This window comes from Anneissia japonica, unplaced genomic scaffold, assembly GCF_011630105.1.
Source record: "Anneissia japonica isolate Jap-2015-1 unplaced genomic scaffold, ASM1163010v1 scaffold1889_len2455224_cov183, whole genome shotgun sequence".
NCBI lineage: Eukaryota > Metazoa > Echinodermata > Crinoidea > Comatulida > Comatulidae > Anneissia > Anneissia japonica.
Genome location: NW_022752980.1, coordinates 1,167,712 through 1,184,876, shown reverse-complemented (window position 1 = coordinate 1,184,876; position 17,165 = coordinate 1,167,712). Strand labels below are relative to the sequence as shown.

Here is a 17,165-nt window from a genome sequence, read left to right as displayed (position 1 = left end):
ATATATATGTGTGTGTGTGTGTGTGTAATAATAAATAAAAATGTAATCTACCACATCATTAAATCAACAATCGCGTGTCACTAAATAGAGTATTTGGGGGAATACCCGCGGGTGTAGGCTACGTAATGACGTAATGTATTTGTTTACAGTATATTGAGTGCGTGCCCATGTACAGTACAGTATGTACGTGTGGGCCACTCGAAGAACTTGTTTTATACCGTTTGCATCTTTAAATTTCCCTCTTATTCTCAAGACGAGAATTTGACCTATATATATTTGGTTGTTTAGGTTATAGATACTGAAATTCCGAACCGTGTTTTACAAATTCTAACGGTAGAAGAAGCTCTTAACTAGTACTGTACAGTGGTTTTTTAGAAGGGGTGTACCATCTAGCCCGACAGAGATAGTGAGAGTATTGAGTTTCAGACAAATAATATATTTATGTATTCTAAAATATGTACTTCCATCAAAACTCAAATTTATATTTCTATAAATAATCAAGTAATATAATATTTTATATTAATACTTTTTTATTCATAATATTATCCAATTGATATTGAGATTGACCCCTATAATATGAGAATGAACGAGTTCATAAATAGTTTGTCATTTCCGGGTTCGACAGGTCACTGCGAGGTAAAAATCATCGTTCATTCAGGTGGTGGCTGGCGGTGTTTAAGAAGGTAACGCAGGGAGGACTGTTGGATTGCAATTACTCAAGATTTTCATATATTGCTTGAACATTGAGAATCATTCTTCATCACTGTATAAACCAGAATCACGTTTTGGAATGGCCGTCGAGGGAAGTAGTTACATGTCTGCGGCTTACCGTTATCACGAAGGTTTTTTAGAGAAGAGAGGACCAAAGGATAAGGTAAACACATTGAAGAACATGCTGAGTTCTCTTGTCAAAGCGGTCCACTCGTGTGTTGTTCCAGGTTAAAATGACAACCCGGGTTAGCTTAAAAATATAATTATAATAAAAATATAATAGTTTTTCCAAGAAAATCCAGACGTAGGAGGAAATAAAAATAAAATTTGGATGGTTAAATGCTTCAAATTTATATAAAATTAGGAAGAAATATAGATGTCTTATATTTGGAGATTTCAAGGTAGCAGAGGGCATAATAAAAATAAAGAAAAACTTTTATTTTTTTCTGAATTTTCCACTTTTTCGTGGCGGTGGGTGTGCTAAACAAGGTATAAAAAAAAGTTTCGCCTAAACTTGGCCTATAGGAAACCTCCTCCCTCCCCCGCACCTTCCCATCTACCTGGTTATGGGCCTGTACTAGTCTACAAAAATAGTATGAAAATATATTTGAAAAACATTTTCACTGATTGCGAAAAATATAGCTTTGTGGCAGGTTGATTCTCCTTACTTGATGAGATGTCAAGAATGACATCCTGTGGATGAGTGATCTCCTGGACATGCTGTAATACCAGGATGTTTTGTAAATAATGAAAACAAAAGAGACAGTAAAATTTAAAAATTTGGCATATACCTTTGATCATTTTTTGACTGATATCTCTTTAATGAACATCTCTAGAACCAGTTTTATAAATTCCATTCATGTATATCTGTACTCTATCCTGTCTGTATTGCAACACAAAGTAAAATTAGGTAAATATACTGTGTGTGTATACAATAAATGATAAGATATTTTGCTAAAGTGTGACTGTTGAGCTTATCATTTATCTATTGTATTGCAGATATCCTGTCTGAATTGTTACAGTACACTGTTCCCAAATACAATAAAAGTAGTTATAAGTACAACTGTAAATGTAAACATTAATTTATTGAAATTTTAAAGAGAGCCCCTGAACATCAACTAGCCTTTGGATTCAGCCAGAAGGGATACCCTCTATAAATGAAGTTTAAATTAAAAAAAAAAAAAAAAAAAAAGATCTAATATGTGTATAATAGTAGATACCCAGTTTGATTTTTGTGTACTTATTTATATTGTACTGTTAATAATCTAACGTACAATATGTCAGCTACTGAAGTGGCTTTCTATTCACCTTTCTGGATATTACACTATATGATATAGGTATAGAAAGACACTCTATCATCAGTAGAACTGCTTTTGTTTTACAATTGTTTAATATAAAGAAAGTAATGGTGGAAACAGCGTTTGAATCATAAAGCTATAGAGTGCTGACTAGGTGACGAAGCAGTGCAGAGTTGTGTATGTGTACCATCCAAGATGGCCGCCATAGAAAAGTGCCACCTTCAGGCTATAGACATATTATAGCCATAAATAACCTGTCTAACTATTTTTGCATTAATCATTATTAATAATATTAATAAATTATTAAACTATTGTAGTAAAATCTGTGGGAGTGAAAAAAAAATTAATAATCTTACCATCTGTGATTCATTGACTATTGATTACTATAATACTATAGTAGTAAAATACCAATTCACAATCCTTTTGTTTCTTCATATATAAGGATAGAGTCGGTGTATGGTAAGAATGGCCCCGGTAAAAATGGCCCCGGTAAAAATTGCCCCAAATGACAGGTAGGTAAAAATGGTCCCAATAATAAAATTGAGTATTAAAACTTATTTTTTTAAATCATTATATGCATTTTTTTTTTAAACTGAAATAATTTAGTTTTTAAAACCTTGGAATCAAATAAATAAATAAATTGCCATTTACATTTTACTTTTTGCAGAAATTACATATTTAGTGATCAAATATTCAAAGATAAAAAAAAAGCCATGAATAACACTTTTGAAAGTCCCATAGTGGTAGTTGCCAGGTTATCGGAAATTTTTATTTCAAATTTCCGTGAAAATAGCCTATAACATTTCCTGCAAGTCCGTCATTCAAAACTGGTGCCAAATCAATGATTTACAGCTTCCCATCAGAGCCAAGGAATAATAAATAGTTGGTCGCTAATATAGTAATAATATCTAATAATAATAATTTAAAAAAAATACTAAGACCTAATAGCCGCCCATACAAAAAAGATCTATTAATTATTCAATCAGCAAGGTACTGCTAGAGCTACTACTAGAGCTACGCATAGGAGCTAAAAACTAGTTATTTTAGTTTTCAAATATGCATATGGTTTATGTTGATTTATTAATTCAATTTTTGCTACAGGGTATTTTACAGCATTTAAATTTTTTTTTTATAATTGAGGGCCATTTTTTATTTATTGATTCAATACTTGCTTTTTACAGTATTTAAATATTTGAAGATTTAAAAAAAAAAATCATTTCTATTGAATTTTTTCATTGGGGCCATTTTTACCTACTTGTCATTTGGGGCCATTTTTACCGGGGCTGTTTTTTCTGGGGTCATTTTTTCCTGGGCCATTTTTACCTACATTCGATAGTCATATTAATTGATTTGAGCCCCCAGGGGTTTATATTGACTCGTAAAAATGGGTTATTCCATTACCATACTGTACTGTCTTGGTAGCCTTAGAGGTTAATCAATATCGAACATATTCACAATGTATGCAATGGTAGCTATCAGTTTGTTTTTATCCATAATAGCATTAATCTTATCCACCATAGTTGCGATCTCTCGCATTTCTTTATTTATTTAAGCTTTTTTTAACCAGGGGTATCTATTCAGTGACTAGCATTACTTTCCAAAGAAGTCCTGGTACATACAGTAAATATAACAAAAAAATGTTTGCAATCATGAAATTCAAAAGTAACTAAAAGTAACTACAAGTTTAAAAATTCAAATAATGTGGTGTAGCTACTGTAGGCTTATACATAGCGTTTTACACCAAAATGATCGCAAAGCGCTCGAGGTGTGGACTGCCTCTTACTGTTAGTTGGTTCTCCCTGAAGGGTCTCTTCAGGTCTGAGCTACTGTACTGTACCCGATAAACTGGTACCAGCTACTCTAGTCTGTCCACAGCGGGGGCTGAATGGACCATTACACTGGGGTAACCCCCCATTCGTCTCAAAAGATGTACTGAGTACTTTAAAGTGTACATGAGCCAAAATTATGTACATTGGGCCTACAGCGAGCTGTTCGAACCAGTGCCGATATAGCTGTACATTGCGACACCCTGCCTGAACTGCTTGGCCATCCAACTCGCTCCTCCATCCCGCTCGCAGTAAATATTAATATGCAATTATAATGTTAATGGTTAATAATAATTTTTTGCATTTTATACAGTAAAGTGTAGCAAAATACTGTGAATATACAGTATATTTGATAGTAACCATTTGGTGTTAGGGGAACCCTTGGAAGTGTAACCTTTATAAGGACTTTTATAGTAAAGTCATTGTTCTGAATATTTCCTCATAATTCTTGTGCATTTCTATTTGTCTATTTTGTATTCTGGAGAAATTATGTGAAATACAATGTAAGTTGAACCATCTCAGACATGTTTAATTTGCTAATTCTGCTAAATTAACACAATGAGGGTACTATAAGCTTCATTTTTTTAGGATTAGTTTGTAAGATGTTACAGAAGTAGAGTGTACAGTGGCAGGTCCTGAATTAGAAATAGAGGGCCCTAGAACTTTTAGAGATGGAAGGTCCAGACAACCCTCAGCACTGTCATGGTTCGGGCTGAGCTACGACTTTTATGGCTAATGGTGGCCGGAAATTTCACTCTTGTACTGTACTTACCTGTAAATAAATATTTATTCATGTGGTAGATTTGATTGTTCATAGGAGTAACAATTATAATAATAATATTAATAATAATTGTCTTTGGAAAAATCTTGGGAATGGAGATTTTCATAAACTCTCCCTGGCCCATATATATTGAATGGGCTTTATTTCATACAAAAGTATATGAGACTCTTTATTTATTATTAAACAATCAGGTATCATATTTAATACTAGAAAAATACCAAAGGTATATGTCAGGACTCAATTTATCAACTGTTTACACTGATGTTAACTAACTGTAATGTATACAGAAAATGGAGTTTGCAACATAGGCTATGGTTTATCAATCCAATTGGGTCGGAAATTACCTTAATTACTTATATCCTACTGATATCCTACTGACCAGCTATGCGTGAGAGGGTCATTTATATGAGTCGAGTTTGTCAGATAACACTGTCAAAATCATATCATTATTGGGTGGCAGTTTATCACTTGTCAAATATTTATATCTATATAAAAACGTGCAGTCGGGTTCAGATTAGTATGATAATCTATATTGTGACGCAGAGATGAGAAAATAAAAATCAAACTCAAATTTGGCATTTAAAAATGTTTAATTGAAACGCATTGTCAACTACACGTCATGCACATATGAAAATCAAATTTAAACAAATTAAAACAAATCAGAACAAATGAAAAAGAATAGGATGCTCTGATTGATAGCTATTAAAAAGAAAATGATTGTAAGAGTCCTTTGCAGGACATTGTGTGTAAACCTATACACGCATTAGAAGTTACTCTTTTTACTGGCCAGTTAATGGTTTATTAAGACAAAAATCTTAAGACGTGGGTGTTCTCTCTCTGAGATCAGATCGATGAGAGAAAGAGAACCCTGTCTCGCCTAGTGTCAAAATACAAATCTTGGGCGCCCTCAATTTTTCCCATTTTGACCGCCTGAAATCTTGCATTAAATTTTGTAGGATTTTTGGTCAGTAGTTTTTTGTAGCATTCTTAGGAACCACTCTGTCTTTAAACAGAATTATGTCAACATCAGATGGCTGTAGCAGATAGTGTGCACTGTATCCGTCCGTTTGATTTTACTACCTCCTAGGGAGTGGTCATGGATAGAGCGGATGATAGTGATGGCTCTAGATAGGGACTTCGGAGGAGGTTACTCCCAGCTCTACCAATATTCTTTTTATGCTGCAAATATTGAGAACTTCAGACACAAATATAGTAATCATCTTTTGCATCATGTTATACAAAATTTTATTATTCACGTTAAACAGACAGTAAAAAAGCAAAGAAAAATATGCAGTGTATACTGTATACTCAGTTGTATTACTATTATTTTCAGTTCTCACTGTATAAACCAATTTGTTATCAATAATATTGGTTATGATAATTTGCAAGACCTGAAGGAATGCATATTAATATAAATTCAATTTCAGTTCCACGCTAATTGATATGCTGATTTGAATATCCACTTAGCACACACACTGCGTATACTGTACTGTATATTAGCTACATGCCTTCTTTTTTAATTCATTTGAATTGGTTCTTTTTTATTTTAGTTAAGTTTCTGTATATTTTTTTTATGTTTGTTTTTGTTCTACTTTTTTGTTCATGTGATCCACTTGTGAGATCAGTGCTGCGTCACTGAAAGTGTTATCACGGCAGAATATCAAGGCAGAATAAAATAAATAAATAAATACACTGCACTCAATTTTATAAAATACCAGGTAGAGTAATCTCATATTAACCTGCACTATTGTATTTAGTCTGAGATTATCACACATCTCAGGAGGAAGTTTGAGCACTCATTTTTTTTTGTGTCAGATTGAGAGTTGGTAATGTCTCATTCTGAATAATTCTAGGAAGATACACAATAAAAGGAAATGATAAGCACATAAACGTAAATAATATTAATACTGCTACTTCCCAGCTGTTTAAGTCTCAAATGTTACATGTACAGTATGGTGTGTGTACTGCAAATACTGTACTAAAATATAACTTAGTATAGTGAGTGTTTAACTTATATTCTATATGCTCATCCCATCTTTAATAAACAAAACTGAACCAGGACATATCACAGAAGAAGACATTGGAGATGACACAGGAGCCCTAAAATTGCAAAAAAAAAAAAACCAAACAATTATTTCCATAGGGTTCTATAAGTACTATAAATAAATCTTGAATGAACATGTATCTACAGTATTAGGAATATCATTCTCAGTCTTGCTAGTATCAGACATTTTTCATAGCCATAATAAAAACTATCTGTGCATAAATTAACTTAGAAGTAATAATCACAGACTATGTTGATATAGTACCTAATTAGAATCCTCATAAAGTTTGACCAAAGAATGTACAATGTAAACATAGCTGGCTTTTAGAGCATTTATTGCTCCAAACAGGAGCTTCTTCCTGCTAAGCCTCTAAACAACATATTTAATATGCTGCAAAATCATTTGTTTTTATTTGTATCAAATATTAATTAATTTTGTGAGAGTGAAAATATTTGCCATTTATTATGTATATAATTGCTCTGATTTAGAATTGGAGAAGTTTTTAATTTAAAATTCTTTTGTCCTAAAATTGCAGTTCCAAATAAAATCCAGGTAAGGTTCAGAAACAGAAACTATTGGCTTTTATGATTACATGACAATGAATGATGAAACCAGACAGAGACAATGCACTGTAGCATCATACAATGGAAACACATCCATATACAGACTAATAGTAGAATACTACATTAGCTGAATAGCAAATACTTCAATACACAATTCTCAGTATAGTATAGTATAGCAGCAGAGCTGGAGATCTTCAGTAAAAAAAAACAGTGTTTATACAAATCTAGGAAAAAATCTTTTTTTTTTTTTGATAGCATAAGGTAACTTAATTGGTCTAAACAAGGAGATGTTCACCTATGGTTCAATAAATTTTAGAAATGTGTTTTCCGTCGACTCCAAACTTGTGGCTGCCTTGTCTGTAAAAAAGAATGCGAGTCTGCTTCTTTGAAGCATTTAGGAAGAAGCATACTGTAAGGGCCTGTTTCTGCTGAGAATAGAATTCCAGTTTCAAGACCAGTATTCTCAAAGATCCGTATTTTCTTGTCAGTGGAAATGGGTCCCATAAAAAAAAAACCTGAATTCAAATACCGGTTTTGAAAACCCCAATTGAATCTGGTCTCGATCGCCAAATACCGTACTCAAACCCGTATTCACCGAGCAATTTTTAGCTGCAACGCAATAGCGGTCTCAGTTTGACCACAATCACCTAGCAAGCTGTCAAATGGTTCTCGTAAACAACTCTCATCTTGGCGCGAAGTGTGTATTTTAATTTTTTGATTTAGCAAATGTACCAGTAATGTCGGGCGTAACTTGGACCGACGCCATCACAAGACTAGTGATTAATCTGTGGGGGGAGGAAAAGATGAGGGGGAGGCTAGCCGGCAGCCGCAAAGATAATCTGGTGTATAAAAAAATAGTTGCCGAAGTAAATAAGCAATTTGGGGTGCAGATCACCGCTGCACAGGCCACCAGCAAGCTGAAGAGACTGTGTCGTGTGTATACGCAGACGAAGGACTATAATAACCGGTAGGGAAACGACTGCATCACCTGCCCCTTTTTCGACGAAGATTACTTTGACCAAATGAATTTCTGTTGACCTGGAAATTTCCACGCTTCATCGCACTTCCGCCTAACAAACTCGCTGTGGGTAAAAATGACGTCATTACACAACAAGCTCCTTTAGGAGAAACCGGTTTCTGTTCGTGTTAAAAAATTAAACTGCAATGCGGTCTTTGTAAACAATTATGAAAACCAGTTTCACTGAATACCGTACTTTTGTATTTTGTCAGTAGAAACAGGCCCTAAGACACATATTTTTGCATTGTTTATTGATGATAGATCTTTCATACAATATTATGATACTGTTGTAAACACATTTACTATTGAAGGTGTTTCTAAACAGCAATTATAAACTACTTGTACACCTGGATGTTGATGGAATTTTGATCCCTGGATTTCAATGGTTGTTTACAACGGTATATTGTTCTACACTATTCTTCTATGGCATCCGTGCCACCACAAATAAATAATAAATCTGTGGAGATGTACCTTTCATTTCCAGGATCCTGTATTTCACTTTTTTTGTGTATCATTAATGTGTTACGTGAGTAAAAACATATAAGTGAAAATTTTACACATAACGATCATTATAAACAGCTAAAGTAGCTAAAATTGGGCCTACCAAGGCCCGATAGGTATAGACTAGTTAGGATCGGGAGTTTGCCTGTTAAAGCAATGTCGCTAGGCCATGTTTACTTACTATGTGTATGGTGTGACCCTGTGTGACGATATGTATATACATATATATATATATATATGTATATATGTATATATGTATGTACAGTATATATAACTCAATGAAAAAGATGATGAGATGACAACAACTTGGTAGACATACTATAGAAAACGAAATTTATTCAAAACATGAATATTTCAACCCATCCTCGGGTCTTCTTAAGCATGTGTGAGAAATGGAATATAAGATGGCTATTGCAAAAATCATGATAAAATATAATAAAGTGTATATATATATATATATATATATATTTTGCATTTTATCCACAGGACTTTGTGAAACTCTGGACAGTACTGCGTCAGTCAACGCTTTATTTTTACACAAACAAAGTTACCAACTTCAACAGAGACAGCACGGTAAGTACAAGCCAGAAATAATCTTTTGATCTCACTACTACTCCTCCAGGAACGAGGACAGAGGGACGAAACAACTCACAATATCCCTTGATAATATTTCACTAGAATAATAATATGCTTTTAAAATAGAAACAGTTATGAAATACTTTGAGGCTTTTCTGTGAAGCACAGTCTCCTGTAAATAGGCAAAATGTTGCTGATTTTTGGGGGTGGGCTTATACAGGGGAATCCAATTTTCAGTGTAAAGGTAGTTTTTCATAACCGTATGCCTAATTCAAAATTCTCTTTTTCCTTGAATTTTTTTAGATAATTTGTAATAATTATCTAAGCTACTCATTTAAATCATACCCTGGCCTTTTTCTCGAGGATAGGCTGGTTCTTAAAATTGCGTAGTTTCTGTCGATAAAGATAAACAGCTCGCTAACTGAGGCTAAAAATAGACAATACCATTTCTGTTCTGGATAGCTCTTTGCTCCTTATTCAACATTCTTTATTGCATTATTTTATTACATCTGCACCAAACAATCAGACAGGGTTTTATTCATTATCAATTGCATGCAATGGCCATTTGCTGCTCAAATTCTAATCTGCATGCAGCTTCTTTTCTATCTGAATACACTTATACATAATGATGCTATTGGCACGTGTGCAAGTCTTCATGTCTGTATGTTGCTGCGTGTTTATCTATCTTGCAGGATTGACTCTCCCAAGGTTTAATTATAGACAAGAGCTACCGTTTCCATTTAGAATGTTGTCTTTGGCTACTTCTTAGGGATCAACTTACTATGATTATAATAGTAATCGCCAGATTTTAGGGATCTTCTTCATTCTACTTGATTGTACAAATTATAGAATTTCTTAGAGTACAGACAATTTTATGAGATTCAGGTTCAGATTTCCATTTATTTCGTATACTTTCAGCTTATGGGTGAGATTAAAAAAATTAAGTGACCAGCTCTCGTAAAACACACTGTTTGTCGCAAAAGTATCATAACTTTGAATATTTCAGGTTTTTTGCATTTTAAAAATTGAAGAACATTTTTGCAAAATACCAATAACTGAATCTAACTGAAAAGTATAATAAAATTATTTTAAAAAATACAAATCTTAGTAATAGAATATTGATTTTGGAATCTTTGGAAGCTGTTTTCTCAAACCTACATGGATATCCAGTGAAATAAACATTTATAACTTAGCTAATAGTAATACTCGACCAATTTCCATCAAATAAACACTTTTTTAAATAACTCATGCAGAATCTAAAAATATGAAAAACAGAGCAACCCACAGAGCATGTATTCAAAAATATGTATAAAAAATATATATATCTTAAGAATAGGACAACAATAGTTGAAGCATTATGGACCTGAAATGAATGAAAGAATCAACAGTCTATTTTAAAAGACAATTCTTGCAAGATTGCCTAACATTTTATGACTCATTCTTGGTATAGTTTACAATTGATTGTCTCCTTCATTTCCATTTTGTTGAATTCTTACAAAATACTCTACAGCTATTTTATGTTAATTTTCTGTAATATTATATGTACTATGCAACAGTTTAACCAGGTTGTGTATTACTCATATTTGATGGTAAGTACTTCATCAATTACAGACAAGGGATTCAAAACATGTTAGTAACCGCTACAATATTAGAATCGAAACCTCCTGACTGATGCCCCATACAATACATTGTATACATGATATAACTGTAACAATGCACTGTATTGCATACACAGAGACAGAAGTGTTTTGAACTTGCCTGGGTAACTTTCAGTAGGCTTTCATGAAATTTGAATGACAAATATAGAGTGTCCTCTACATTCAGGACTTGCTTTCTATTCAAATGCTGTTTACGTAAACCTTGGGAACCTGTTATTGAATTTGCTTTCATACAAAAGTTTCTTTTGGGAATTTCAATAGAGTCAAGCTTCATTGACTAGAACACAGTAGGACAGCCGATAGGTGATTTGTCGCAATTTCTCGATCTTACTTCTGCATTTGCTTTGTGCAGCGCCACCTATCATTTCAAAGCGTAACCACGTTTTAGCGTCAGCTGTATTTATAGTTCTCGTTAATAGATAAGGCTGCCCATGGCTTCCTTTTATGGTAACAACATTTCCTAATATGTCTACAGTAGTTTGCTAACCAATTGGGTTTTCTCAAAAAAACTGTTCATAGAAGCAGGTGTATGAAATGTTTATTATAAATCATAGAGAAAGACAATGATTAATAAAAATAAAAATGTTGTCTAGTTCTTATTTATAAAGTCCTAAAAATCGCATATATTGAGTGAAATTGTGAATGATAGGGTGAGGCCTAGGCCTCGCATACGAATCGTAATAGAAACCAACAGAAATGTTATCGATAAATTACTAAGTTGGAAGACTAAATATGTAATAATATTTATTTTAATGGTATATATTTATCTCACACATTAATTATTGGTGTATCAGACGGTCTTGGAATTGCTCTGTATAAATACGATCTTCCTGATTATGATCACCAATGTTTCCAAAAATGAGTACACACTAGTGTTTGAGTCCAACAAAATGGAGGTACCCTTAGTTTCCAGAGTCGGATTTGCATCCCAGCTACTCAATTTGTTATCTTAATATTTTAAATTATAGATTATAAATTTTTATAGCAGGGATTTTAAATTCATTTCTGATCAAATTTTTTTTGTATTTTAAATTAACGATTTTCTAGGGCACAAAATCGTAAAAATTGTGTACCACGAATCGCATAAAATGTTTAGCCTGCAATACTTCACATTACTGAGAGAGTAAAAATATTCGAAGTCAGACAAATAATCATCTTTTAGTACCACAGTGCAACATTTGTCGAGGAAAACGGACCTTTCACTATCGAGCATCCATGAACTGGAATGAACTACCTAGTAACATAACTAGGGATTTCCAGAATTTAAATCAAAATACCTCTAAAAATGCTCTAAAATAATTAATCTCTCTATTTTGTAATTAAGTCCTTTTTGTTAAAATTTCCTTATTTTTTCCTTTTCATTTTATCACTTTCATATTTTTTATGTTATAACTGGACCACAATGAAAACCAGTGCATTTGCATTGAGCGTGCCATCCAGTGTAAAGAAAGTTGAGTAAATAAGTAAAAACTGTTCCCCAACGAGGATTTGGACCCAGGCAACCTGCTTTGAGCTCAGAGATTGTAACTTGGCTGCTGGGTCGAATTCTGGATTTATACAAAATTATGTCACTGAATTAACCTTGAAATAAAGCTACACCACAGAAAGAGGTATACTCAAGAACAAGTTTAAATAGGCATTGATTGACATGGATAATACATAAATAGTTGAATTAAGATACAAATGCTTTGAAATACTAAAAAGAAACTTTAAGAGATTAAGTTTTACTACCTTTACTGAAAGTGGTACAGGTAGCCCCAATACTTATACTGTATATCATGGGATTATTCAACAACGTTTTTTTTTATATGAAACAGGGTGGTACTGTTTGCTGCTATACTTCATAGCCTTCAATAAGCAAATAAGTCCATGAAACCACAGGTTTGTAAAAGCAGCTCAAAATACGCAGAGTACCCTTAGAAAAAGGTCTTTATATTGAGTTTCCATATCTCTCTGTGGTACACATTCCTGAGCTAACCACAATTCAAGAATGTGTAGGTACCATTGCCTATAACAAATATCTTTCAAGCATACTAATTCTACTGTATTTCTCTCAAAATACTTGATTGAGTGTATTTGATAGGATACTTAATGGAAAAAGGGACACAAAGCCCCAGTGGCAGAGCTAGGACCCGACAGCAGAGCAGCGCCCCTGACAGGCAGGGCAAGGGTTGTATTTTAGCGGGTAGTGTCATCTGAGGGTTGTAGGGCCGAGCCCAGGGAAAGGTTTGGGAGGGTGGTGTTCCCCCTCCCCAATGAGAAAATGTTTTTAAATAAGCTGCTAGACGCTCATACAGGGCATCTCGACATAAGGATGGTGTTTTGCTGTAGCGCTGCCACTGCAAAGCCCTTTAGCCAAGAAGCTTCTTTAAGCATGAAACATTCAAATTTATATTAAAATAAGAGACAGTACAAAATGAAATTCTATATCTTCACTCATGTATTTAAATGATTCAATTAATCCATCGTTGCTTCTTGTCTGGGGCTCCTATAAAGGAATTTCTTTATCAACTTGTTGGCATCACTGAATAACAGGTAGATTTTTAATCGATCGTTCAATAAATCAGTCTATCAAAATCTTTTATTCATCAATAAATTCCATATAAACAATTCAATTCCATATACATTTATTCAATCAATGGATGAAACATAAATCATTAAGTTTCAATAACAAAATTCCATTGATCAAGTTATAGAAGCAGTTTCGCTTGTCTCAATTGACCTTTACAAAAAAAAGTACAAAATAAAGTAATAAAGTACATATACATACATACACACCCTCACACATACACACACTCACCCACACACATACACAAAAAGAATACTTTTATATATAAACATGCATACATGCACATGTACATGCACATATACATATACACACATACATACATACACACACATATATTTATATATATATATATACACACATAAATACACATATACACGCATACATACACATACATATACACATGATAAATTAACCTATATAGCTATCCAAATAATATTTTTTTATGTGTTTTCTAAAAGTAATTAAGTTTTTACATTGAGTAATTTCATCATTCATGTCATTCCATAAGGTAGGTCCAAACACTGTAATAAAAAATTGACTACTTCTCAATATGACAAACGGAACGTATGAATCATTAGTTTTCTTTAAATTAAAGAAATGTTGAAGTCTATTAATTCCGCCAATCGATTTTGATACCTTACAAATGTACAAAATAAACAAATAACAAATGCAAGGATTACATAAAAATATAAAACATGAATATTAAAATATTTGAAAATGGGAAAGATGATGAATTGGACCCCCAAGGAACTCTAGGGAACTTGTAAATAGGTGGCCGATCAAACTAATGTTTTTTAATGTTTCTTGGAAAGATCTGAATTAATTATACCCTGAAAAAACAGATACCCGCATCACGTGTAGTGCCGGAATCCATCAAAAAAGATGATCATGGTGCTTGATATGTGGACTAGTAGCTGTCTGTACGAGAACCATAGACGAGCCTGCTGCTCAAACCAGCACTCATATTAGGGCTGTAGTTTCAAGTTGAATTGATGAGTTGACTCAACTTGCAATTCTGTTTCAAGTTTAAATAAATATGTTTTGGGACAAGAGTCGCTAATACTATTACGTGTACTGTGATAGAGTTCTGTTACAGTACCTTATGTCCAATGCCAACCATCGAATTGGCGAAGATAAAAATATTAATCAGATTTTTTCATTTTTCAATTCCATTTTGTATTTTTAATGCCATTACGTATACGGTATCTTATTTTACCATACCACAAAGCAAATTTAGGACACATGCAGTCTCGAGCAGTTGGAAAGGGCTCAAAGTAAATGTTGTCAATTATCTAAATCTTGATTTCTAGCCAACTGTTGTGGTGTGGGCGTTGGGTTGGAGTACTAGGGGAAGGGGTACCCAAAGTCAAACAAATGATCTCATAAATGTCCTCAATAATATGAAATCTTGATTTGTGCACAGCTGTTCTTGTTTGGGCCACAGGGGTTGAAGATTTCTGTCGACAGACAGCTGAATCCCAAAATTAAATGTTTTATTTACTATTAGATGGATTAAGCGGTGACTATGTAATATCCCCAAAGATTGCATCATTATGTATGAACAGACCAACTTGATCCGATCTTCATCATCAAATATGTATATATAAATCTATCAATCAAAGTCATTTTGAAATTGCCTCCTCTGAGTGTTCCTTGACAAAGTGTATGACACTTTGGGGAGGACCTTTTTTTTTAGATTTTCATTGATAATAGAACCCCTCATTTTGCCACTGCGGTTTAATAAATAAGATAAGATAAGCTAACTTTATTATAATTATCATATACGGTATTAAGGCGACAAGGGAAAGTGGTTTAGCACTGCAGTTTCTATTCTGCTTCTCAAACTTACCGTACTTATCCTTGTAGTTAAGAGTTTGAACCTAGGCTATGTTCACACACACGGCGTAAGGCTGGCTTAAGCATGGCGTAGTGTACGCCTTTGTGTGTGAACTAGGCAGTGGCGTTGTTAAAACCACTACGTGCAGACCCCAGATTAGCTAACGCCACTGAGCTAACGCCAGTGATGCTTGAATGATTTGACCTCATTTCAAGAGATTGACCAATCACGATTGCAATATATTAGCTACTTTGGTCTCTTTCCTGTGCTCTCTATAAATGAAATGGTAAAGGGGTTCCTTTACTATTGCATATCTTACTTAGTTATAATGTATATGATTCATTGATTGTGTTTTGTAAGATATTTTAACCTATTTAGACTGTCTATTAAAACCTGCAACACCAACAATGCTAGCTGAAAAATCAAAGTAAAATTGTTCATTTAAAATACAATAATCATATAAGTTCACTTCGAACAATTAACAGATTTAACAGTTTTACTGATACACTGTTAATTTTACTACAGTTAAGAACCCGTACATTATTTAAAATTTAAAACTATTCACCCATAGGTCTATATTACTACACCCATAGGTCTATATTACTACTAGTTTAATGCCAGCGTTAATATAGCGAACGCCGTTAGTGTGAACACTTTGGAATTTTAATCCGTGAAGTAGCTTACGCCTGGCGTAAGCTACGCCAGTCTTACGCCGTATGTGTGAACATAGCCCCAGTGCTGACTATTATCAGACAGCCATGATAGATACCCCAGCTTGCATATTTGATGGTTGACAAAGTGGTTCTTTGGTACTAAAGTGCATGAATTATATGGCTTATAAATACGATAGTTGAAGTATAATTCTTCACTTAAGGAACCTTTGAATATGTCAATAACAAATGCATACAGTTCTCATATTTTTTGCATAGACCCTTTAAATTAGCTGGCAATGAATATAAGGATTTTTTTTGTTAAATCAGTGAAAACTGCATTATTTTGGCCTGTATTTATTTAGAAATTAATAACTAGGGCCTTATTTGGATGTGGGAAAGGGCCTATGTATGGTGATGTGCTAAGATAGACCAGTTGGGGTCAGTAGGAAGAGCCAGTTGGATTGCAACTTCAACCATTTTACGGACGTCGCTTTTACGAATAGTTGATTTTACGAATGGTCTTTGCCACTATTTTATTATCGTAAAAAAGTCTGATTGCACACGTTTTACTAAGTGATATGTATATTTTTCTTAATAAAATCAAGTTTGTTGTATTTATTTATTAATAGTTCGATCTTTTCCATTTCTGGTATAATAATCACTATTAATGTATTAAACCTAACCAGAAAAAAGAACTACCAACACAAGTGTCTTGTGGATTGCATGTAAACAACACAATTCAGCGATCTAACAACTAGAAAGAGCACGATAGAAAGGTCCATAAAACATACAGATGTTTGAATAAGCGTTAAAATAATACTTTGTTAAGTGGAAGAATGCCAACTATTAAAATAATTTGGTTTTTATCGAAGGTAAATTCAACTAGGCTCTAGCACTGTCGGTTCGTGCTAGGCCAGGCTGCCGTCAGAGTGTGCGCTCAATGGCAGGGGATAGCTAGGCTTAGGTAATGGAAACTGACACCCGATCTAGTTTAAAATTTTTCAATTTAGGAACACCCCTTGGTACCAAGGGGTACGAAAAATGGACGCTTTACTGTATTCATCTTTATGCCCAAACACTTGCCTAACGACAGATAGCTAGTTAGAAAGCAAAAATTAAAAATTCGCTT

At 33.6% G+C, this 17,165-nt stretch overlaps 1 protein-coding gene across 8 annotated transcripts in view; it reads left to right on the top strand.

The window, feature by feature from the left end:
* The first annotated feature begins 630 nt into the window (after window positions 1–630).
* LOC117122565 (signal-transducing adaptor protein 1-like) overlaps window positions 631–17,165 on the top strand; it is a 48,114-nt gene continuing 31,579 nt past the window's right edge. For 3 of the 8 annotated variants that reach the window (XM_033268173.1, XM_033268175.1, XM_033268174.1), the window contains exons 1-2: window positions 632–874; window positions 9,230–9,316. In XM_033268173.1, the coding sequence (XP_033124064.1) occupies window positions 791–874; window positions 9,230–9,316 (171 nt within the window). In that variant the 5' untranslated portion in view covers window positions 632–790. Of the gene's footprint in view, window positions 875–9,229; window positions 9,317–17,165 lie in introns of all 8 variants that reach the window. The other 5 variants (XM_033268172.1, XM_033268171.1, XM_033268179.1 and 2 more) reach the window with 3 other exon arrangements.